Below are 26,858 nucleotides of genomic sequence, written 5' to 3'. Positions count from 1 at the left end.
TTACATTTAATTGTGTTGTAGTGTACTTAACACAAGATTTATTTACATACTATCTTACTAATAATACTGTTCTTTACATAAGACATACATGTGATAGTCACAAATATTGTATTGTACTATTGGTTTCACTGAAAGGGACGCTCACATAACGTAGAGTTTCTGTTTTCAAGCATATAGAATAATTGCCTGTATTATCCGTTTTGTTTTCGTCACATAACTTGTTTGACATTTTTGATAAAAATCATCAAAGCATAAAGCATACTACCGAGCGAATGTATGGAAGCGAGTTGGGATGAGGCTTTTACCGATATGAAAAAAAAACATCCCTTTGATTCACAAGTTGTTATTCTGCTTATGATCATTGAACAGAATCCTTTTGTGAAGAATGGAAGCGTATCAGAAAAAAGCACGCGCCTCTGTCTCTCCAGGGAGTTTACGCCATGATCGTGGTGAGAAACAGCTTGCAGTCCCGACACCACTCTGTGATCTTCAGCACGGTACAAATACTATAAATTGTGTAAAAGGGTTGTAGTTTAATTTTTTCGTGATTCGCGTGCAACAAGCTGATCCTACAAATTCTGTTGGGTAACAAGAGCCTCAGTGCTTATCTATGTTTTGTGTATATCAGCTGAATAATTTCCCTTTCAGGCAGCGGAATAACCTTGACGTACATCGCAAAACATGTTTATTACTCCTGTCACCTTGTTCACATAGTCATCCTGTGTTACCCACACTTTCACATACGCCCGCAGACATCTCTTTTTTCCACAGTTGGCTGGTGGACTCTTCTGCTATTCGTTTTCTACTGTCGGCTCGTGGACTTCTTCGGCGTGGACTAGGCGTTTTGTACTTAGAACAAAGACATCTAAGGTTCTTCACCAATTAACTTTGAAAGGCTTTAAGCCTTTCAATCGCCAGCAATACTGTGACTGCAGAATGATGGCTGAATTATAAGTTTTTGTAAAGCAACAGTTAATGAATCTATGTTCTATGGTTAAAATTCAACGTCAAGTGTGAGCTATTTAATGACTTGACCCTCAACGTTACACAAGTTGTTTTCTCAAAACCTCATTTTGACAGGATTCTTCGAATGACCAATTTGTTGCTCTTGTACGGGATAGAAATCAGTTTGAATGATATAGCGATTGCTGTTTAACGCCAAACTCATATGGACGGAAGACAACGAACAAACCTTGCAAACGGCAAAACGGAGACAGTCAAACGTCTCTAAAGCGTCAAGAAAATAGAAATTCCACTCCAAGACCTGGATGGAACACACGTTTCATGTGCCAGTGGTTGGGTAGCGAGACTTAGCAATGAGCCACATTCTATTCCCCGAGTTAACGTTCATATACGTCGCAAGACTATTGTAGGACGGGATCAAACGATATTTTATTACCTCAGTATTACTAAAGTATTGTTATCCAGTAGTTTATCCGAAAAGGTTATCGGAAATAGATTGCTTCATCACTTTACATTACACTGAACCGCTTTTCGAAATAGATTTCCATTTTAAAAAATGTCCTGTCGATAATGACACACAGTCCTCATGCTGAGGTGACGAAATCTACGGTCTTGGTTAACTGGATGTCGATGCGTACAACAGCTTGTGAAATTTAGACTCGATGCTTCTGTTATCCTTTTCCTTACAATAAACCCAATACACTGACCACGTAAAGGTTTGGTCTTTGGCCAAGACATCGACGATCTCTAGTCAATGAAGACTGGGTGGAATCATGTCCTGCTTTACTGATGTGCAGATGAGGTTTTCATGTCCGAAGCACAGCCTGCGGTCTTTAACATGACGGACGAAGGCCCTGTAAATGGTACTTCCCAGTCAGTATGTTTAATTAGTGGCCTGTGGAAGCCAGAGGACACGGTCATTTACAGAACTCCATTAAACATAAAACCCAAAGGATACGTGAGATCATGACCATTTCCGCCACGGCTTACCGAAAGACGTAAAATCAGGGAAAAGAAATTACGAAACGCAGATTGAAGCCCAGGGGTAAATTGTCGCCATCTGACGACGCTGTCTCCTAAGTGAAGGTTTGACAGCGTTCCAGAAATACAATAATCAATGAAATGGCTCTTATCCGCTGAAGACCCTCAGAAACACTATGTGGCCATTCACAAAGCCATGCTTATCTGACTTCAGGCTGAGATTTCTCCCAATACATGTTCCGGTCTAAAAGCAACGGCTTATTTAAAAAAAACAAAACAAAAACAAAAAAGAGCTGGCCTTCATCTTAAAGAAAACCTCGCTATTTATTCAAGTTTTTGGCTTCTCTACTCATTCAAATGTATACGGTTCTATATTTAATTCAAGAAAGTGTTATGAAAAGATAAAGCCACCTTTCTGCTTTTGATGCAAATTTGAAGTACCAGTGCCTAATTTATCAAACCGTTTTCTGTGTCTCACTTACTGTAAATAGGTGATAATCTTTTGAAGTGTCAGTTTTGATCCTGTCCAACACCTTCTATAAGCCCGTGCTCAAGATTCACAAATTACATACAATCAGTACCTCTTACCAACTCAATACTTATTAGAATACAAATTATCTCTTCAACAAACTGGGATTGGAAATTTAAAGCGTTGTCCTTAGGAAAGAAAATTGGCTATCTGCATTAAATGAGTGTTTCATCTAACTATCGGCTTCACGTTAATCACCTTTCTATGCAGCGATAAACTAGCCTGTATTAAGGCGGATACAACACTGAAACATTTCACAATGCAATGTCAGAATTGTACTGTATTTTCCCTCCTATAACAGTGTTGAGAATTCCTTACACGGCATATGTTTAAACTTATTCCGCTATTGGAAAGCCAAAAATTCAATCAAATTGAAATAATGTAGTGACCTGGATACTAACAAGACTTTCGCTTTTTCACATAATCTAATACACCAGAAAGCCGTTGGCACCGGGTAACAAACATGCTACGTTCTGCGTCAAGGCTAAGACCACAGATATGGTCTCAGGAAGCAAGCCATCAAAGTTGTCTCCCCACATTACGGCAAATGTCACGTAGTCTTCATGTCCTGTTTATCTTCGATATTACACACTTAGACTGTGTAGGTCAATGTCTGCCTTAGGCAATGTAAGCCTCAGCCCAATTTTTGCCATAAAGCTTTAGGAGTGCTTTCGGCCTCAGATACCATGATACAAAATTTTGCCTCTGCGATGAAAAGGTTCTTGTCTCTTTCCCATTTTAATGTTCAAACTTATTTTATCCACTTTACGCCGGACTCGTTTACGTCGTTTTAACTGTGTATTCCAGTAACGTTACATTTGCACATTCTTAGGGATGGACAGCTTGCGGATTTGTAAAGAGTAAACGTTTGTTTTTTGTGTGTGTACCTCTAGCTGTACGGAACTAATAAATGCTGTTTCTGGTGCATTTTGGAGCAGGTTTTACGAACTAAGTTCGTTGTTTATGGATAGCACACTCTTAAATATGTTTTTTCATATATATCATTTTGTGGATAGGTCAATCTTATAAGCCCGAGACATGGTTCGGAAAATACGCGAATATGGACACTTTTTATATATCTCAGTCTCATAACACAGATTCATGGAAGTTAGCATGTATGGCGATGCGAAGTTTACTGAATGCCTGAAGTTTTAATGCACTATATTTTTAATGTATACCTCAGAGTCTAATGGACGTTAGATTGTTTAAAAAGGGTTTGCCGAAAAAAAAATTAAGTATGCTTTCTTCACGTTGATGCTGATGGTGCCTACTGGTTTGATGAAATCTGTTCCGGAAAAAGGCGGAAATATAATGCAATCTCAACTTGGTACACATACGGGTGAAAGTAAAATGAATACATGGCATGTGGACACGGTTTGTTTAACCGTGTTGCATGGCACTTCACGCTCGCAAAATTTTCCAATTATCATCCAATGGAAACCTCAGAACGCAGCCATTTAGCTGGGGTCTTTCGGGCATAAAGCCTTGAAGATGGGCTATCATGGTCGAGTTTGTGAAGGGTTCGTTAGAGACGTATTATCCGACTTCGAGTAACAATTAGATGAGAAAAGTAACTGATTAGCCTAAGTGCTGCCTACCGTTATCACGACATCGGAATCTATTTTGGACAACACCAAAGCAGAAGTCGATAATGGTTGAAATGTTACTCCAGGACAAAGGGGCACTTTGTTCAGTCCAACTATAGGATGTCGTTGACGACTTCCATCCTTCAAGATGACAGATTCATTTGTCGGATTAATCGCGAGGGATATAGGTCACTTAAGCTCGCCAGGCTGAACTGGACGCCCGAGGACCTCAAAGGAATACCTTCAACAACCACAATGGTGCTGTATAATTTGACAACTCCAAATCCGAACAGAGATTCTTTCAAAGGAATCAGTTGTCATTCTTGTAACATGAAAAGCACGCTGATAAACTAAGATGTATAATAAACTAAAGAAGAAGTAAGCCCATCTTGATATGCCTTTATTAACTTTCAGATTTGCAAAAAATTGAGCTTGAAGGGATGTTATACCACAGTGCTAGATACGATAACCGTCATGTCTTATTCTATTGAGGAAAAGGTTACTTCATTTATCTTAAGGAAAAATCTCTCACGAAGATGTTCTTTCCCGGCTTCATGTATGACGTGAGGGTAACTCTGGTGTTCCTAAAATAAATTGAATTAAAGCAATACCATACATATATATGATTCCTGTATTGGCATGTATGACTGTACACATGGACTACAGTCGTAAGTCTTTTTTTTTAATTCAAGTTTCTGTAACTTCTTAGGTAGCAAATTGCTGAGAGAGCCCTCTGTACTGCATTGTTTTAAGTAATAATTCCCGATAATATCTACTCTGCCTTCCCGTTCTTCAAGTGGTGATCCTTTTGTCATGTACCTTCCTCATGGTCACCATTTCACTGAATATCACGCTAGCTGGCCAATCACTGAAACTGTTTCGAAAGGGACCAGTTTGATGAAGGCTTCATTAGAGACCTATAATCCTCTTCCGTGTTGGAATTAAATCAGACAAGGATCTGATTAGCCTAAGTGGGGCCTTCGGCCATCTTCACATCACCCCCCATTCCTGTTCTCCCATGGATAAAATCAAGAATTTTGAAGCTGTATTCGAGAGGAACGCTACATTTTATCAGCTTTTAGGAGCTGTTATCTCGGAAAATAATATGCAAATGTTCATTCGGATAATCCATTATGTTTCGTAATATGCAAATGTTCATTCGGATAATCCATTATGTTTCGAAGTAATCGCGCTATATATATGATCAATATCATCAATACATCAAAAACATCCCCTGAATGTGTTCGTGTATAGTTTGCCATTTTTGTTTTTCGGAAGCTGAAAAATATGCTGATCTGCAGAGGAAAGAGAAACCTCTCGTTGTCACGCGACGGGACTTGATGGTTAGATCGCTGTTATAAACTAGATTGACATCAAGTCTCGCCATGTGATCGCGAGATTTGACCTCCATCCACAATACACCAATCAGATGTCCTCAAAAGATTTGGAACATCACATGTACTGCCAAACTAGAATGTTTGTTTGTGTGGGAGCTAAGGAGACTCATGCTTCTAACACATTCTTTATTTTACATTGGTGAAGAACTGACTGATAGCCAGAATAGTTCTGTATGTAGAAACTAAAGCGAAGTGCACTCATGGGTATCTTTTTCGTTGGTGCTTTAATTATGAATTATAATAATAATGATGTCTGAGATGCCGGCTTTGTTCATTCACGTGAAGAATTTGTAGATGGAGACAGCCGTAAATTATGTTTCTCGTGTGAGGTACTGTTTGGTGTGCTCTGTATTTTTCTTCTTCCATTACAAGGTTAGACGTGAAATAAAATGTCGTGACCCTGGGAAAATCGGCCTATACATACACATATGATGCAAGCTGTGACAGCTGGAATTGTGCCTAAGAGGAGACAACGTTTGAGTTTTGATCCATTTACCGAGTTATTTGGAATCAAGAATTACCCCAATAGTGCACATATTCATTATTTTTTGTTATTCGGTTCAGTCATACGTAGACAGGGTAAGACATGAAGCAAACCTAGATGAACTGAATATGCTGTGTGTGCAGTTCTTAGAAGCCAAGACCTTCTGGAAATTATAAGGGTGGGCCCGGTACAAGCGGTGGTCAACTAGTATTTCCTTAAGAGAGGTCTAATCGATTATAGTCTGACCTGCTGTGATCAGTTCTACCAATTTGTCTGAACCAATTGGCATTTGAGGTTCAAAAGACGACACACTGTGTAGGTATGGCAATTTTCCGACCGAGGGGATATGTGAGTTCTGGTTAGAGCTTTTTAACCGGCAAACTTCAAGGAGTCCCATGTCTTCAACCTCCTGGACATCAAGCAATTTTTCGTTGGACCCTTGGGTACCATTCCGGGATTCTTCAGTGGCTAAAATTGTATTTGAAGACTTCAGTACTTTTTGCCTACATATCAGAAAAGGGGAAATGAAAAAGCAGAAATGGATATAACTAATATAAATGGATATAAATAATATAAAAGAGAACAGCATAGGAAGTAAAACACCCTCTCTGTCTGGACACATATTTACCGATTTTGTCACGTAGCAATTCAGTAAACCTGTCCATCTGATGTTCGGCTAATATGTTTCCCGCTTGCTCTGAAGATGTCAATTAGGTTTACAAGAATGCAGTCGCCCTGGCCAATGGAAGCTAATTTGTCTTCGTGGGACATTTAAAAGTACAAACAATATGTAGTCCTGAATACAAAGAGTGCTGTGGACAGAAGGAAGGAAGTCTCCACAACCTAAGTTTAAGACACGACCAGAACCTAGCATAGCCCTGGCTAGACTTCTGCATAATGGGGTCATACGGGCTGATGGGTACCTTAGGGTCCCGACACGTTGTTTTGTCCCTATACCCAGTAATTTCTGGGGACTGTATCAGACGGCGTACTCCAAGACAAAGATATGGAAGGCAGCAATATCTTTAATCAACAATGTTTTGTGAAAGTACTGGATCACATATAGCAGTTGGCTTCGCAAAGTCTCTTGTCCCTATAATTGTAATGGGATCTGCAGCCAAAATAAGCCCATTCACACAGTTTTAAAGTGTAACCAAGTAAAAGCAGCAGAGTATTATATCGCTATATTTTAATTGTCATGAGATCGAACCTTGCTGCAAGGCGTGTTTATTTTGACTGCTTCCTAGAAACGCGTGAAAGCCGCGAGGTACCTGACATTTAAAGCAAAACAAATGATATGGATGGTTGCCTTCTCCTTAAACATTAAGTATTGTTTCATTTCGTGTTGTCCGGAAGCTGTTTTTGCAATAGACGCATCTTGCATAGAACAATCGATACCAACACCATTCAGTGACATGGTTTTATGAAACTGTTTTTTTTTTTTTGCAACATTATGTATTCCTTGGACAATGAATCTGATTTATTGACTATTTTATGATGACAGATCCCTGAGACTAATCATAAATAAGCGAACTAGCAGTGTTTCCAGCGAGGAAGGTACCAAAATTCATAGCTATGCTGTATGATAACCACTATGCCAGGATGTCTCCGTAGACATGTGAAATTCATAGCACGTGCCTGGGGATCTTGTCACTGATATGGGTTGTCGCAGTTTGTTGAAACGAATAACGTGCGAACTTTAAGCTTTTCAAGAATGCAGTATTGTATCCCTCTTTATTAATGGCGTCGAGTTAATAATAGACAGGTCAGCGTCTTAGGATAATGAGGCTGCGTTGCCTGCCTGCTTTGTTTGTGAAAAATGTCACGGTTTTGCAAGCAATACAGCCTTTGTGGAGAATTTTCTGGAGGCTCTTTAGCAAAATACTAGTAACGTTAAGCCCATCTTAATTGCCATGACGACATATTACCGCGCCAATGAGTTAAACCTACGTGTAACTTTAGGCCAGGCCTACGTACGTTCTGAGAAACAGCTTTTCATGTCGCATAAAAAGTTCAAGACCACTTTCTTTTATAGTTACTTGTGTATAATTATTACAGGTCACTTTTGGCCAAGAACTCTCTCACAAATGGTAAACTATTGTACCTCAACTGTATGAAACCAGTATTTTGTATTCAGATTTAATACGAGTAATTTTCCGTCAGTCCAGCTCACCTAAGTTAAATCAATTGTTTTGAATGAGGCATTATTTGGACATTTGAAGTATTCATCAGTGATAAAAGTGCTTAGCTATTGCTTCCTGTGGAAGAGAGTAGGCATTAGAATTTAAATTAGCTGTAATTACTAAGATCTCGAGAGTACAGAGTTGCTTCATATTTCATATCGCTTAGATATCATTTATTTATTTCATTAGTGTTTTACGCCGTATTCAAGAATATTTCACTTATACGACGGCGGTCAGCATTATGGTGGGTGGAAACCGGCACAGCCGGGGGGAAACCCACGACCATCCGCAGGTTGCTGCCAGACCCTCCCACGTACAGCCGGAGAGGAAGCCAGCATGAGCTGGACTTGAACTCACAGCGACCGCAATTGGTGAGACACTCCTGGGCCATTACGCTGCTGCGCTAGCGCCTAACCAACTGAGCCACGGAGGCCCTTATATAATATATTAAATATCGCTTGTGGTTCAAAACTATCTAATCAGGTTTGTCGCTGCTCAGAGCACTGTGCCTGAAGTCAGCATGTGAAAGTATATTTGCTTGCTGAAACGGAAACATTCATATTGGCCAGACAGTCATATACTCACAATACAAATATGACCTAGTCAGAAACTGCACTAATATATGAACTGGTTCATACAACACCATCGCAATGGTACATAATGAAAGAAGATATTAAACTGGAAAATTTTACATTGCTTCCCTACAATTTAATTAGGCCATAAACAAAGGCTAAGAGGCCAAATTTCAAGAGGGACTTTAATGATGTTGGACAAATTTTGCATATATGCATAAAACTTGTTCCTCTTTTCTGGTCTTTATCTATACAGGGCATGCGTTACGCAAACGTGACAAAGTCGTTTCTCACGTTTGATCTCACTGTGTATGTGAGCAAATATATCAACGTGGAAGTTGTTTGTTGTCGGCGCCTTTAAGGGGGAAAGATTTTACTATTTATACAGATGTCGACACGTATGTGACGCCAGCGTTTAGCCCTTATGACCTACCTTCTGCCGAGTCCCGATGGCAGACGTCGTCTTATATGTGATTGATGTGCTCGGACCGACAAACACATCGGATGATCCACAAGTCACATTGATCGATCGGCTAACAACTGTACCCTAATAGAGAGGTGCTTTCCTATAGCCGCAGGAGTTAGGCTCTGCTTAGTATCCGCTTGATCTCGGCTCAATTTCCATTTCCGATATCATATGCATGTTCACAGTATTAATGGCGACATTTCCCTTATTTCCAGAATATGTGAGTTAACAAAGCACACATATTCATTCGGTCTTCGTCTATCGTATACTGAAGGCAAAACCATTTACATATACAGCCAACATTTTATATATATACATGGTCACTCTGTGAACTAATATATTTTGGAAAAAATGGAGTTAATCCTATGCTATTTATGTATTTTAATCCCCTTTAATACCAGCACTATATATGTTATCTAGGACAAGGTAAATTAGCTAATAAATGTTCTCGTAAGTGAATATGTTTTATATTCCATTCTTGCTGGCAACGATTGTACTTGGCTTAAGACGACATGAATACAGATAATCATTTCATTTAGGCCTGGGCAATTTCATATATACAAATGGAACATACGTGATGAAATAAACATGGCAGCGGTGTTGTTTTTCAAAAGAAATTTTGTATCAACTTCAATGGATGTTTATCAGCAGCGACCTGAATTTCAGGAATGAGTGTACTGTGTTACTGTGCAACTTCAGCTCTGGGCTCAGAATATGACAAGAATATCAGTGTAGTGGACACCAAGATGTGATTGTCTCCTTGTCTTAATTGTCTGACAATCCACTTTTTTATTCCCAGATTCCCAGATCAGCTATGCGTCGACCAGCATTGACTTGAGCGACGAGACGAGGTTCGAGTACTTTTCTCGAGTAGTGCCTCCAGACTCTTACCAAGCCCAGGCCATGGTGGATATTGCCAAAGCCTTGGGTTGGAATTACGTAATCACTGTGGCTGATGAAGGCAACTACGGCGAAAAAGGAATAGGTGCATTTGAGGAGAAAGCAAAGAAATCGGGTAGGCGTTTCATTAGTTTAATGCAAGCGGTGTATTCCAGACCGGTACTATAATGTAGCGAGAGTGCTGAAAAGTGACAATCTCTTTGAATTGGGAGATTTATGCCTTGGAGTGTTTGCAATATTTCCACGCATTGTACTGGTAAACCTGAATTGCTATGCCAAGGTGTGGCACAATTCTCAAAGTATTTGTTTAACTGCCCAACGCAGAGCGCAGGAAGTCGTAAACTTACAGCTGTATTGGGTATAAACCCCATTATTTCCATCACTTATGTATTTTCCCACAACTATGTTCGTGCTCTCCATTCCATCATGAAAAATAAGTAGTTACATATGACCGTGGCACACCACTAAAACAGAGATTTATTTTCTGTAAAAGTTCTTCACGAATCTGCAAAAATTTATTACCTGTAAATTCAAGTATAAGTAAATATATACTTTCGTTTTTGCGGAAAAAATCCAATTTCTCTGTTCCAAAAGTGTGAGAAATTATTAACTGTTTCACGTAGCTGGCAAGAACAATGAAACCTTTTTCTCAAAGTCTAACGAGAAGGAGGTTTTTGCCTGTTCGACATTTCCTTTTTTTCTTTTCTGGCAAATCTCCTGTTCTTCCACTGTGACCTATTCATGTAATTAAGTTCTCGTAACTCAGGGAGAAATCCGTGTTATCACGCCAGTCGGCCATCCGTCGTGAAGGCCTCACTGTGGGCATTAAGTATTTATTGGGTTTAGGTGAAACAAAAACAGCGCTGTTAACGTAGAGTCCTTGACAGAAATTCTTCTCGGCCACCTAATGTAGCGGATATACTATTTTGCAGCAGTTCCGCTGTAATGAAGTTTCTTAGTTCTAAGAAAATCGAGAAAGGGTATTTTTCTAAATTTTAGGTACACCCAGACTGATTATGCTTTTGAACGACTTGTATTTGACAGATTAATTCAGTTTGGACCCAGTTGGCTGAATACACATGTGTTTTTAAACCACCTTAACTGTCTTCGTACAAATTTTGTTAGTGGGATATTGGAAAGTCTGTACTTGCAGAATCCTGTTGATAAAGAATTCTACAAGATTCTGACCATTTTGAGCGTTTGTTAGTAACTTTGCAAAGGACGAATACCAAGGCTAGCTCTGTATGAGGAGTTGTGTCAAGAATTAAAATAAGGTACATAGTTTTACAATTGCTTTCCGGGGAAAAGAGCTTAAGAACACAGCAAACCTGTCTTCAAAACTGTTTGTCCTCAGTCATTTGATTATCTGACCATATGCAAATGAGCAAATGACACTATAAGTCACAAGTGACAGTCAGTTAAAAACACAAAAGTTAAATCATAAAATGCTGTCTGCCAAGAGACAAAACCACAGCTTTTAAATGATGTCTTACTTGTAAGCCACCATTTATAGCAGTGGACTCAATACACCCCTTTTAAAGCATATATACTGTCTCAGCAAAACAAAAAAAAAAGGAGAAATAAGCTTAATATAGCGTAAAGGTAAAAGGAGTTATTTTTGTTGGCCTGTACTGACTTCAGATAATGGCATTTGCGCATATCTTGTTGCACTATTTTCGCACGATCCTATTCTTGGTCAAAATACGCCGAATCCCTTCGAGTGGTTTACAGACCTCAAGCGTTTTGTTGTATATTTTCTGACCGTCAAAACTTTGGCTACACAAGCTGGTGCAAGGTGATCATCTCTGAGAAAATGGCAATATACTCGCCTAAGTTTCATACGCTGTGTAAGAATCTGTATGTATTTCATGCGACCTAATAATGCTAAAGACATAAAGACATCTTGGCCAATTCAACAAAACCATTTCAGGCCAAATTTGAAATACCATCTTTAAGCTTATTTCTGAGCTTTAGAAATCAAAATATACCTCCTCAATCTTTAGAAAAATATGTCCACATTTCAACTTTCACCACAAAAAACAAAGTATTATCGAGAGGTGTTAAATTTTAGCTTAAACCAGAAATGGTTTAGTGAAATTGGCCTCACTTTTCTTGTTACTCACTTTGCAGGCAATAACAAAGATCCATGCTGGCTTCATCCTTGTTGCAGGACTTGCTGGACTGGTTTAGTGAAACTGGCCTCTCTTTTCTTGTTACTCTCTTTGCTGGCAAAAACAAAGATCCCTGCTGGTTTCATCCTTGTTGCAGGACTTGCTAGACTGATTTAGTGAAATTGGCCTCACTTTTCTTGTTACTCTCTTTGTTGGCAAGAACAAAGACCCCTGCTGGCTTCATCCTTTTTGCAGGACTTGCTGGGCTGCATGTGTAATATATAAGTTAATAACATACTATTAAAGGCAATTTTTAGATGCATTATAAATTTTCAATAGATATGAGGCTGATTTTATGAAGCTCAATTAGCTAAGCAAACCCTTAACTGCCCTGTCAACGTATGTTGTAGAGATATAGTGTACTTAGCTAAGGGCAACTTAACGATAAGTAAGCTTTATGAAACCGGCTCAGGCTTATATGTGATTCGTAAGAAATATATAAAGACGAACTCATTTCTTGGATGGTAATTTTTTTCGCAGAATGGGTCCTAAAGCGCTCAGAGATGTCATTAGTTTTTCTTTAATCCAGGAAATTGTGTCCACAGCTAGTCGTGTAACCAAATCTCAATTCACAGTCTAAATTGCCAAAAGTAATTTTGAATAGCTGTCGGGTCTGTTTATGGATCTTTGCGTCTTTCACCCATTACAGTGGAGATCGTAATTACACGTTTCCTTTTTTAGGACTAAATGCTCATTACATCAAATTGTTCTTAAGGAAGCTGCGGTAAAAAGAAAATGAACATATTCATACGGTTCTATAAATTGTAACCTCGTTCCTTCTCGTCGCAACTCACTAAACAACGTTAAAGGCAAAATGGTAAAAAAGTGTTTTTTTAACATTTTAAAAAGTCGCATTTGTTAATACCACTAGCATTTTAACGTTATTAAGTTTTAATGAATTTTATCAACGTAGGCAACGTGTCTTGTGTGCAAAATGGAATACACTTTTGAATTTAAGTTTTGTGAAGGCAGAACCTGTTTTTGTACAACCAATCTCGTTGCAAAAAATGTATTCTTTCTTCCAGTGCTTTTGAATATACTGAAACTATATGCATCCATCATTTTTCTCTTGATTGAAGCGAAAGAAGAGTTCAGAACAGAAATACATTAGACCATCTATTTGTCGATATGTATACATATTCCTAGCTCATTGTCCTAGGTACGACAATTTGATTTGTCAAAGATGGACAACTTGTTTACAGTATGTATCCCTTGCCAATGTTGAGAAAGAACCCATACAATATTGCATATTGATTCAAGTCGCGCCCATTAGCTGTTCTAGATTTACGATAGTGTAAAAAGAGGAACTTTTCAAAGAAGTCCCACGAAATACGGCGTCATTTATTGAAGCAATGCCTTTAACAAAGAACCTGAGACAAAGCATAAAGCGTCTTCTTGTGTAGTTTGTCAAATATGAACACCAGAATTGAGCACATACACGAGTGCCAGTTATGTATGCAGTTATTCTATATGTAGTGTGCAAACAAAGCCCTCTGTTTGCATATAGCTATAGCTGTCTGCATTTTACAAGGAATTTGATGCAATGGGAAACATTCCTTTATTTACATGTTGGTTGGTATAGGGAAAGCACTTCTTTGGGCAGGGGCTAATTGAGAATCAGCAAATAAAAACTACAAAGCGATCTGTACACCTTATCGTAGGAATTATCTTGCATTTCGCTAAATGTCTGACAATAATTATGTGCCTATTCCCACATAATATCATGATAAGAACAGCTTCTTGAAGAAAAGTTATCGCGGCTAGAATAGCAATTTCTTTAATTTGTGAGAGGAATTATGCCATGAATACAAACAGAGTAATGGTTTCTTTATTCACAAAAACGGAGACCAATGTGAGTAGGGGCTTATGTATACTCCTCACAGCTTGTTAGCTTATGTATATGACGTGATGTCTTAAACTGAAGACCAAACTAAAACGCTTGGAATTAGTTTAAGACTTAATTCATCATGAATGAGTGATTAATAGTTAATTCAGAGCATTTCTAATTGGGTACATATTCTCCAATCATTCATTCAGACATTTTCTAAATAATGGTGAATAATGTTTTGTATGTGACTGCATATGTTCAATTAACAAATCACACTGTTGTGAAGAGTGATATATATGATAATATCCCCTACCAAACTACTTCATTTCACTTCAAAGACTACTTTCCAATACTATTCTTAGATGCCAATTCAGTGTCTTCAGCGTTCCCCAGCAGCATATCTTCCTCTGTAAAGAGTCACACGTATGATGTTAATCCATCCATTATATATAAATGAATGACAGAATGCAAATGTAGTGACTTACATTTGTTAAAAGATTGCTGCATCGGTCTGTTTTGCGTTGATGTGATGTATAGTTGGTCCCATATCAACTGTCAAGCAGATGTACGTGAGAGGACATTTGCAATGTTTGTCCATCTTATCTGAGGTTCAGCCCAATTATCACAGATAAGAACCATGATCAAGGTAGCCATGCTAGGTCATGCACACCCAGTACATTAAGCAAATGTATAGGACAATGAAACACGGCGTATCTGAGGGCAGGGAATGCAACTTTTTGAGCCCCTTCATGAGTCTAAACAGTAAATTGATCTCGGTTTAACTTGAAGACAAACAATAACTATTCTAGAATGGGAAAACACAATGAGGGGGTAAAATTTAGGAAGTTGATGCTTAGTGTTTCTTTAACGTCAACCTAAATAAGTCATTCTGCGCAATATCAATGTATTGTTTTGAGAGTGATCACTGTATTACAGTTGTTCTTGGAAGTAGATACGTTGGCGTTTAGTCAGCGTTCGTTGTAAAAGCCCGATTCAACAACCAATAAATTCTCTGTTGTCATTTCCGTCTTAGAAGTTAGTGGCAAGAGTGATTTGTCTCGCACATGTTCGAATGGCTTACCGATGTCAGTGACGCGCGAGTGGTTAAACGAACGCTTGAAGAGGTCAAATAAGAAATCAAGCTTCAGCCTTCGGACTCTTCCACAGAGTCTCGCTGTCTGAGAGGGCACACGTACAAGTGAGGCACATTTGTCCAATTACACAAGCCTGAGTGAACGGTAGGCCTATTCTCTGTGAGGACAATGACTATCTAAACTTGATCTGGTATATACTAGGTAACACTAGGACTTGAAACTACATAATCTACAAATACCTTGTGAATTTTGTTTCTTAACATGAATATTACAACGTGTTTAAAAAGCTGGAAACATAGTCAAGATGCAAGTCAAGGCGGCCTAATCTTTAGAATCCTTGGTATTTATAACAGAACTATGACATTATATACAGTAACTTGCTTACAGTGTAACAAGGTTTGGTTATTAAAATTCATCACCCTACACAGAGTATCCACTAATCATCTGAATGATATCAAAATGACGAAAGTGGGTAAGAGTTCGTTTTGCCACGAAGGCTACCACAAAGGTATCAGATGTTATAACAATTAATAGTATCTTAAAGTGTTACAATCCAGTGAGTTATCACTGGAAAAGCTGTCAAATGTAAGCTCAAACAATGAAACAGATTTCAACTGCTGATCAAACAAAACTGTTACAACACAATATGGTTAAAATTAAAACAATATATTGAAATATTTCGAATATAATTACACTGGCTATCTATATATACAAACATAATACCAGAATACATGCAGAAATAAAACAGTATCTTGATCGTCACACGTTGTGTAAATATTCCAGCGCGATCTAAACTGTCAGTTAAATTCAGTCCTTGTGAAAGATATCACAAAATACAACTATTTGAGCACAAGTTAATATGGCACTTTCATTCATTCTAAACATGATACTTTATGACGAAATGAAATAATATACAGATAAGTGACAGAAGGAGTACACCCATTTATTTTGGGAAAAAGGAACAAGTAACTATTTCCAATTTTGTGCTTATGCATGGATTCTCACTCCGGACAGCTACCTGTTTAATGTTAATGTTGTCGCATTTAAAGCTCACAGGAAACCACTGACTTTACTGGAAGCGAACAGAACACGAAATGAATAGCCAATACTGTTTCATCTACGTCAACCTTATCAGCACAAACCGGAAGTGAAATAGTGCAAAAGTATAAAAGAATACTGCAGCATAAAAAATTATGCGAGTCTTAGAAGAAGCTGTAATAAGTTGAAGCCCTATTTTCAGCGACAGAGGAGTAAAACAATTTACAAAATGGTTGCTCAAAGAAACAGAGAAAACCATAAGCCTTTCTAACTAAAACCATTATGCATGGGAAACTCACTTTGTGCCTAGTGTAATACTCGGTCAGCAAGCGAATACGTGGAATAACAGAAGGTCAAAAATTTCTTGAAGACAAGCGTGAGCTACCTCGAGGTGGGTGTTGAGAAATCTCGGGAACACCCTCTCGACAAGTCATCTCGCCGTAATTGGTTTGAATGCAGTCTTTACGGCTCACTTTCCACGAGATTCTCGTTTGTCTGCTATAATCAAGGATGAGTTCTGCAAATCAGATCTGTCCCCCGAGCTTTGTGCCCAGGGGAGTCTATCTTGTGATTGAACGTCAGAAAACCGGTGAAGATGCCGAAGCATGCGGTTACCGCTGCTAAAATTAGAGAAGACAAAACTGGCCCGGTTAGATACGACACATGCCCACACTATCAATATTCATTTCGGATTATCACAACATGACAGCCGTTTTTTCCTTTTTAGTTTGATGAGTTTTTATACAAAAGTTCGAATAATGAAAGCCTCTCTAGTGTCATCGCTCAGAGACACGACAAAGATTTCGGATGGCAACAAGCTCTGCGTCTAGAAGGTATTGATCCGATCTTCATTAGAAGCCTTCTCGACGGTTGGAGTCGACTCGTGGCCTCTTTGATAACTATTATTACGCTACTGCGGAATTCGAAACACAAACTGAAGATGTCTAGAATGGAATTTGAATGCGCATACTACCCACTGATGGTTGGTCTCGACGGATATTACCATTTCGAACGTTTATTTTCCCAACAGATATTTGCGGTCATCTCATAGATTGTTATTGACGATATAGTTATCACCACACCAATATGTGGTTGTCTGTGTCATTAAATTGATAAATTAGCAGGTAGAAGGGTCGTAAACTACACTGATGATAAAATCTACAATTGTCGTGGTAGAATAGCAGCGCATAGTAGCTCAAACAGAAGAAACGTTGACAGAAAAATGATGGACGTTCACAGAAGTCATTCATTTCCTGAGAGAAAGTTTGTTCAATTGTCAATGAAGCCTGCTGCATAGGATTGTATATCTTCGAGACCAATAAACAATTCTTTACTTTAAACGTGTAATTTTTTTGCGTTGGGTTTAAAAGGCTTCGTGGGGCAAATTTCTTCCTGCGGAAACCGACAATTAATCTTTGTGCTTTGTCTGGGGGGATCCGGCCGTCACAAGTCAAGGGGCACCTCATTAGCATTCGGGTGTTAGTTTGACATACAGTATTGAATTTATCGTCAGCTTCGATTCTAACCGACCGACAACCGGATAATTAACGATTCCACGGGAGGGCTCTATCATGTTTACGCCGGCAGCACTAATTGGGGTTATCAAGGAAAAACTCAATCTGAATGGTTAACTGCTCCCAGAAGATTGAAAATCCATGTTAATATTAAATGCATTGTTGAGAGTAATTCGCTCAGTACAAAATTGTTTCGTTGCTTTCCGCCAAAATTGATATATCGTGTTACCTGGTTAGTAGAGGGCAGTTAATACAGGTGCTTTCAAATGCATGAAAGCTAAGTTCTATTTATATTAATGGGCAAGATGTTAACCGTAGTTTTCATGTTGTCATCTTTGGACTTAAATAGAAATGGTGAAATCTTTTGAAACATGTGTCAACACAACCTAGCTGGACAATGAAGACAAATTCTCGTACACAGCACGGCTGTTAAAGTAAATCTTTTTCAAATATTAATAAAGCAGAAGGTAGGCACAATATACTGGAATTTTAAGTTATCACTGTCTGTGCTATGCAGTATTTGGCGGCTGACATATTAAACTAAGGTTATGTCAACAGAATTGCCAGTATCGGTATGTGAGATTTGACTGTTACACCTGATGCATGTACCTCTCTTTATTCAAATAGAAGCATGTTGTACATTATCTAATACGTGGTGGGCGTGAATAAACAGAAGTATGGTCTACGGTGAAGCATTAAACATTGGTTTATATAATTTTATAGCAATTCTTAGAATTAACGACGTTCATAAACTTATCGATGGTAAAATGAGGAGAAAAAAGGCTATCTAACAATATTTAACGGCTTATATGTTTTCCATTTCCAGGTGTTTGTGTGGCCCATTCCTTTGAGATACCACTATCTGTGACAGAGGACACCTTTGACAAGCTGATCAAGGAGATGTTTGAAGTGGATAAAGCTCGGGCTGTCGTCATGTTTGTGAACGAGGACAACAGTCGGGGATTACTCCAAGCATTTCTTAAAAGTAATCGTAGTCAAGATTTTGCCTTCCTGGCCAGTGACAGCTGGGGCAAAAAGATTCATCCTGTCCACAAGCAGGAACAAGCAGCAGAGGGAGCTGTGACTCTCCTACCGAAAAGGGTAGTTGTACCTGGTAGGTGAAACTACAGATTATTCGTTTATTTTATTTATTCACTGATTTGTCCAATATATAAAGGCGGTTATCTTTATTGATGGGTGAAATCAGACAGAACTTAGGGGAAACCACTACATCATGTCATCCAATACCCAACATGCCGCCTGACTGGATGTCGATTCGAGCACGCAACATATTGTTTACAGAAAGGGTTTCTGTTATTTAGGATCCTATGACAGAAACGATATTTATTTGACCGCAGTTCATATTTAATTTATCTTTTATGTTCAAGCCTTACAGGAAAACATTTATAACTTATAAGTGCAAGATGGTTCAACAAAACTGACATATTAATTCTATACATAGAACATAGAGCCTCACAGTTTCTCAAATCTAGGCGTCAAAACTGACATTCATATATCGAAGTTAGGCACATATACAAAAGATGGAGCCTCAGAGTTTCTCACACACATTCACACATCATAAAGCCGCTGTGATTCCAAAATACACACCAAGAGAAGAGAATCTCAAATTTTCAGACATACATATATCCACAGAATTCAGAGTTTCTAATGTATGTACCAAAGAGGTATGAAATCTCATGTTTTTGGACAATGTTGATATGTGCAATGACTTATTTCCTTTTTTAGGATTCGACAATTACTTCCTGCAACTAAATCCTATTCAAAACAGAAGGAATCCTTGGTTCAAAGAATACTGGGAGGTGACCTTTAATTGCACATTTGAAAACAAACCCAAAGTAGATCATTGTACAGGTAAGGACTGAGGTGAAATCATTCCAAATCGAATTAGTAAACAACTTGTTAAACAAACAGATTAGCAGTATCCCTATTTTCCAAATGCAAACGAATATGACATACGTATGAGCAGTATTTCAACCAAATAAAATTCTAGGATTACGAAAGGCGTAAATAAATGCATTTCTTTAAGCTGTTCTATTTTGTAGGTTTAGAGACGTTTGCAGGTCGTAACATCGTCTATGAACAAGAAGGGCTGGTCCAGTTTGTGATCGATTCCGTTTATGCCCTGGCACATGCCATGGATGCAATGCTCTCTGCTAAGTGCAAACGGGAGAAATCTCTTCAGACCTGCGTAAACCACATGACGAGTATGGCTGGCGAGGATCTGTTACATTACATCCGCAACGTTTCATTTACTGGTACGAACGCTAAATCTTAGTATGGTGCATTTTTCTTGCATTTCACCTTGTTTTAAACGTGTAATCCATTGTTTCAGGGAACAGTATTCTATAAAATAGAAGGATTACCGAGGGAAGAATAAAACCAAATCAGTTATATTCTAACTGTTCATGTAAATGCTTAAACAGTGGTAATTTAAACGTGCCCTTATAGTATGGCAAACGTAGAAATTGGATAAAAATGGAGTGATGTTAACACAATTTACCATTCGTCACCGGTCTACAAAGACTCAAATGCTGTGTTGTATAAATGGCCAAACATATGCAAATTAGATGTAGTTAAATTTCGCCACAAAATCATCGAGATATTCCCTTTTCGTATTTTTTTTAGGTGTTGGTGGTAATCTCGTTCATTTCGACATGAATGGCGACGGGCTGAGTGGTTATGACATCTTCCAATTTAAGAAGAAAGATGAAGGCTCCTATGAATATGAACTTGTTGGCGAATGGACAGACGGGTGCGAAGGAAAATTACCTTTTGTTTTAGATATATTCCTTTATAACTACATTGTTAGCTTTAAAACACACCATTGTGTTTATAATATACTCCCTGGAGAATCAAGAAATAATTTATCATTATTAGAAAATTTTTTTATTACAACCGTTTATCAACTAAGGGTATCGAATGAAATTCTTCTAAGAGAATGATGAATCAAGAATCATTAATCTCATGTTTTCAGAAAGGAAACACATTTAAAAAATAATCTCTGCTGAAATACTTTTAATTTGGTCAAAACATTTCCATTCTACACATATTTCCAAAATACTGCCTGTTGAACAAATGCTGGTTTCGTTTGTGTTCAGTCCTCATTCTAAATCAAAATCAGATGCCCTAGGTAAAATCTGCCAGTCTTCGTGTGCCCGTCGAGGTAGTTCAGCAGATTGGCACTTTTGTTCTGGCAAATTCCCAAATTTGTAAATTTTGTCAGGTCCCTGACAAGGCATGCGGGCTTTTAACGGTGTCTTTCTACCCCAAGCGTGAGTGCCTTCATACATTAAGTGGCTAAAATACACTTCCGGAATTCTTGTTTAAGCCGTGGAATATACGTTGCTTAACGGGTGCATAAGGAAGTCGCGACGTACAGGTTTACGACAGAAAGGCAGTTGACTACTGAAGCCGTTCTTCATATTAATTCCAAAATCACTTTGTATAATCAAGCGCTATACCGCTAAATGCGTTTGATACTATGTGACGCACATGTACACTGCGAGATGGCCATTGGTATGGTTACACTCTCAAGGATACATTTTGCAGTGAATCTTTACAAAGTGGTCTATCATTTTCAGTTGTTCCCTACTGTTATCAAGATACCCAAATGCAGAAAGAGTATCATACTGTTAGAAGGACAAACATTGTCATTTGCCGGGAATCTGATTCTTAGAACTACCTTAAAAAGTATTAGTGATAGTCAGTACATAAAAAGGCATATCGTCATGACCTGAAAAAATATGAACAAAACAAAGTGTTGAAAAGTTACCCGCACCAAACTGCCCAAAAATACAGTAAAACCTAAAATTAAAAAAAAAACAAAAAAACACTCTCACTCTTTTTGAAAAAAAAATAGATTGTCAGTGAAACAGTTTTAACTTTGAATGGTGTACGCAGGCCTAACGAAGAAGAAAAATATTTCATGCAGCCGCAATTTATTTATCACTTAGTAATTAATTCATCATTTACTTTCACCGAGGGCTCTTGATGGCGTCAACATGAAGAAGCCTAACATTAAACAGTTCATTTTTTTATATTATCGCACTATTTGTAGATGGAAAACTTATAATTTCTCTATAATCATATTTCTATTTCACTTGCTTTCCTTGTCATTTAAAAACAATAAGTTTTGCTGTGTTTTTATTTATAAAATAGTTTGGTTTCTGTTGACAGGTTGTTCCTGAATGCTAGTCTACTGAGATGGAAAGGGACGTCGGGAACCCATCCCAAATCCGTCTGCAGTGACCCGTGTAAGTTCGGTCACGCGAAAAGTACCAGAGGAGATTCGTGCTGCTGGGTTTGTATCAAGTGTGGAGATTACGAATACCTGGAGAATGAATCCACTTGTACCAAGTGCCCGGAAGGTCACAAGCCAGATCCGACCAAAAGCTCATGCATCAGACTACCTGTCCTCCATTTGGAATGGGACAGCCTTTGGGCCATATTTCCTGTGGCTTTCTCCAGCCTTGGAATGATGTGTACTATCTTTGTCCTTCTCGTCTTCATCCGCTACAACAAGACTCCGGTGATTATGGCCTCTGGTCGCGAGTTGTGCTACATCTTACTTCTTGGGATATTTCTATCCTATGGAATGTCGTTTGTAATTCTCGCCAGGCCGTCGATCATCATCTGTACTGCCAAACGCGTTGGGTTGGGTGTTTCTCTGTGCTTGATATACGCGGCAATGCTGACCAAGACCAACCGGATATACAGGATATTCAACAGAGGTGTGAAGGCCATGGTGAAGCGGCCTAGCTACACTAGCCCCAAATCACAAATTGTCATATGCTTATGCCTAGTGTCCGTACAAACGGTAGGCGGCATAACATGGTTAGGATTTGAAGTTCCTGACACTCTTCTAGTCAGCCAAGGGAAAGATGCTGTTGTCTTGAAGTGCAAGGCCTCACAAATAGCAGTGGTCATATCCCTGTTTTATAACATTCTGTTGATAATATTTTGTACTGTGTACGCTTTCAAAACGAGAAAAATACCACAGAACTTCAATGAAGCCAAATACATTGCATTTACCATGTATTCAACTTGCATTGTTTGGCTGGCGTTCATTCCTATATACTTCGGAGCCAACAATGACTTTAAGGTACGTATACATTTTCTGTTAAAGAGTGTTCAGTAGATGCCCATCACTGGCAAGAAAGCCTCATTTCTGTTTTGCAGGATATCCTCACAACTAATTACGTTGATGTGGTGATGTTGTCTATCACATTGTGGAGGTTTTCTTAATGACTTAATTGGAAGTCATTTAAATATTGTTGTGTTCACTATAAGTCACTATTACATCAAATCTGCATAATTTGGAATAAGGGAACAACCTTGTATAACTGTCTCTTGGCGTAGCGAAGAAATTTTTGAGGAACAGTCTTGCTTTTTACGGGCACTCATTTATGTACGTGTCGTACAAAAAGAATAGTGCACACGATCTGTGAACCTATTCGCTGTGTTTATTAATATGGGAAGTTTACCTCATTCTCTGGTATATGGACAACACAGCATGGAGTGTTTTGTGAATAACCATAGTTTTGTAATTCTCTGTTGAAAAATCTCTGGAGTGAAGAATGTACCAATGAACCTGCTGAACAGCTTACGACAATAAGGGTATCCCCTTAAGATATGGCATCGGATGGTTCAGTGGTCGTTTTTGGCTCGGAGATTTTTTAATTCGATATAAGTAATACATTTGCAAAATCTCTTGACAGTTCGGTATGTTTTTATTTCAGATCGAGCGCACTTCCTTGTGTATGTGCGTAAGCATCAGTGCTGCCGTAGCTCTGGCGTGTCTCTTCGCTCCTAAAGTATACATTGTGTTGTTCCAGCCGCACAAAAACGTTCGTCAAGTCAACAACAACAGCAGTACAACACAGAAAAGTACGAGCAGACCACAGTTTGCGCGTACACAAAACAAATTTGAAACATGTGTAACCTACAATGGGAGTGTTGTGTCATCTGAAATTCAGCGATCTCCAGAAAATGTTTTCCAAGACAGTTTTGAAGATTCCTCGTTTGACGAAGGAGTTGCCATGCAGACGCCATCTACGTGAGAGTTACTTCCCTTTACTGTGCTCAAGAGTTCTCTCCCTTCCAAAGCTCATTTGTTTTCCGCCAGTGCAAAGCAAACGTTTTTTATACATTTTCAATGACTTGACCATCAAGAATTGAGAAACACTACATTCTCCTTTGAGTTTTTTGAAAAACTGTGGAGCAACGTCCATAAGACTTTAGAATCATCGTTGTTTATTAATGGTAAGTGAAAAAGGCTGTAAATGTCTGCATCTAGACATTTTTGTTATATACATGTATTTTCACCGCTGACTTTATATTGGGTGCATGCACGCATGATTTTGTCCGCCTTAGTGTCATGTCCGAAACACCTGACCATTTTAGATTAAAATTATTTTTTTTTGTCTTTCTCTTCTTGTTCAAGTACCACAGTTGACATTATATTTAACACATTGAAAACTACATAAGTTTGACCACATTACCATTTACAGTTTTATGACATAGCCTGTACTCATTAAGATCATCGCAACATTCAGAGTGACTTCATTACGATAGATTTGTACCACTCAATACATGGATGACCTAAATATTGTATTCTGTTCTTGCCACAGTTTGTTGTTGTATCGACTGGTCACTATTGGGGAATGATAGTATCATGATAGTTGCGTTCAGCGATATTTCTGCGTTTCCAAGATCTGGTATTTTCTGTGATAAATGAAAATATGACATTCCAAGAGAGGTGTGCAAGATGTTGTCACAACGAAATATTGGCCAAAACAAGTCTGACGATATGGACGGTGCCATTGAATTCTGAGAATCACCGACTGCTAGAGACAGGACAAAGCGATGGGTTTCAATTTAACATTTATATGGCCTACTGTGACTCTGTATCCTGCTTTCGTCGCTCATGTGATTAGTGTGACACGACCTGTTCCTTGAACTGTGTCGCAAAATCATACGATAACAACCCATATATGAATATATGAAATGATCTATGAAATAAATTCAGTTATTTTCATGGAAAATTTCCCTTGTTTTTTTCTCAAAGCAGCAACTTTTTATCTAGAGCTAGTGAATTTTTTATCGGCTGTACTTTCTCACATTTTACCGTGATTTGACTTTAACATTATGATCTATGGCTTATGCAACCGTGACAGTTTGGCTATTCGACAGCATGGAAGACCCATATGAATTACCTTTAAAGTCTTCACATTGACTTTGGAATGCCATATGCACACATCGCTACACGGTACAGTGCGTACATCGCTATACGCTGCACACGCTATAGTGGATACGTCGCTACAGGGTACAGTAGCTACCTCGCGACACTGGTCACAGGGTACAATGGCTTCCTCACTACATGGTGTACACAGTACAGTGGCTACGTCGTTACTCGTCGTAGACGGTACAGTGGCTATGTCAGTTAAAGGTGCACGGGGTACAGTGGCGACGTCACTTCACGGTGCACGCGGTGCAGTGGCTACGTCGCTTCAAGGTGTACGCTGCACAGTGGCTATGTCAGTATGGGGTTAGGTCGCTACTCGGTGTTCACGGTGCAGTGGCTACATCATTTCACGGTGGACAGGATAAAGTGGTTATGTCGTTATTCACCTACATTGATAACCTAATTGAAGGATGCTAAATAAGGAGTTTTATGCTGTAAAATTTATACAATGAACTGTAAGACCTGGACTCTGTATTTCAGAGGTTTTTGTATGGGTGACAAGAAGACAAATTATTTATTCTTACCTACATTGATCTTACTTATCCTTAATTTATTCACTGCACCTTAAATACTATTTTAGTATTTATGTTTATCTTCACACGCTTGGTGTTGCGAACGTAAAACAAATGTTTTATTAAATTAAATGAAAGATATTAATAGCTGAATTTGATTTTAAAGTTTAATGCATCACTAAATAAATTTAAGTGTTTGGTATATAGATTGGTGTTTTAAAATATTTTAAAATATTTACTATGCCATATTAAGATGCAAAAAATAATATAGTTTCTAGATGGGTGTGTGACGTTTACCAATTATCAAACTGTCGCTGCTTTGGTTTCACTCACCATACCGTAGTATTGTGTATTATGTTCAGTCTTTGACGTCGTCTAATTATTTATTTTACACCGATTGTTTCACAAACAAGTCACAAGGCCTTCGCTCGCAATACGTTAGATTCATTGGGGAAAATGCTCTTGTATACACTCAAGATTAACTCAATTATTTTTCACCCCCTGTGGATATTGAATTAACGTGTGATTAATTAACAAGCCCGGGTGTAACGAGACATTACAGCATGGAGGCCTCTGGCACCCAAAGTCTCAGCCCGTGGTGACTGTAGTAAAGCCAATCAAGAAATTCTATTCACGTGCCAAAGGAAAGAGAAAAAGTGACCACTTAATTACATTTCAAACGCGACCATCCATTTCCAATTATTCTGTCATATTACGCGCCAGACACTAAAAATTCGACGACTAAATGAAACAACAATTCCACGCTTCTACAAACTCGTGTGAGCTGAATTTTCCATTATTAATGTTATTCCATTATTAATTTTTCTTGCACGAATTTCTGCAGAATCCTGAGAACTGTTCAGGGTCCAGAGCAATATTGATTTGTTCATTTTTGTTAAAGCAGACGTTGGTTGATCTATCCTAGAATTACACGGAACGTTTAGCTATGAACGAGTTCATATAAAATGATTCACACAGCCAGGAGAAAACAAATTTCTGATATCCTTACAGGATATAATGAGACGTGTGTTAAAAAGGCCACTGAGATAACGTGCTTGTTCAGAACACATTTGCGGCTGGTTTGATGCAATGGGTTCCAAAATAGTGGTGTAGGGTTCTTTTGTCCCGTGATAACATGGAAGGCTCATTTTCATAGATTCACTCTGAATGGATGAAAATCGTGTGAAACTCTTGTCACATTCGCAGGATATACTGTAGGGCTTTTTTGGGGCCATGAGAGATGAAAAATAGTTAATGAGTTAATGTTGTTAACCAAATTGTTGTAGGCCAAATTATGATCAGAAAATGGTTTCTTGGAATAAGACTTTTATCATCCAAAAGAATGATCTAACAGCTAAGACTTGCAGTTGAGAATT

At 38.4% G+C, this 26,858-nt stretch overlaps 1 protein-coding gene across 2 annotated transcripts in view; it reads left to right on the top strand.

Annotated features, from left to right (window-relative positions):
• The window catches only part of LOC135471309 (metabotropic glutamate receptor 8-like), a 37,737-nt gene extending 13,026 nt beyond the window's left edge, over positions 1-24,711 (top strand). The window contains exons 2-9 of one of the 2 annotated variants that reach the window (XM_064750482.1): positions 9,961-10,176; positions 10,729-10,731; positions 18,533-18,820; positions 19,453-19,578; positions 19,770-19,982; positions 20,353-20,479; positions 21,904-22,828; positions 23,466-24,711. In XM_064750482.1, coding sequence (XP_064606552.1) covers positions 9,961-10,176; positions 10,729-10,731; positions 18,533-18,820; positions 19,453-19,578; positions 19,770-19,982; positions 20,353-20,479; positions 21,904-22,828; positions 23,466-23,786 — 2,219 coding nt within the window. In that variant the 3' untranslated portion in view covers positions 23,787-24,711. Of the gene's footprint in view, positions 1-9,960; positions 10,177-10,728; positions 10,732-18,532; positions 18,821-19,452; positions 19,579-19,769; positions 19,983-20,352; positions 20,480-21,903; positions 22,829-23,465 lie in introns of those variants that run through there. The other variant, XM_064750483.1, reaches the window with a different exon arrangement.
• Positions 24,712-26,858: the final 2,147 nt, after the last annotated feature.

This window comes from Liolophura sinensis, chromosome 7 (assembly GCF_032854445.1).
Source record: "Liolophura sinensis isolate JHLJ2023 chromosome 7, CUHK_Ljap_v2, whole genome shotgun sequence".
Taxonomy (NCBI): Eukaryota; Metazoa; Mollusca; class Polyplacophora; order Chitonida; family Chitonidae; genus Liolophura; species Liolophura sinensis.
The sequence above is the reverse complement of the archived record's forward strand: the minus strand, read 5'-3'. Positions and strand labels throughout refer to the sequence as shown.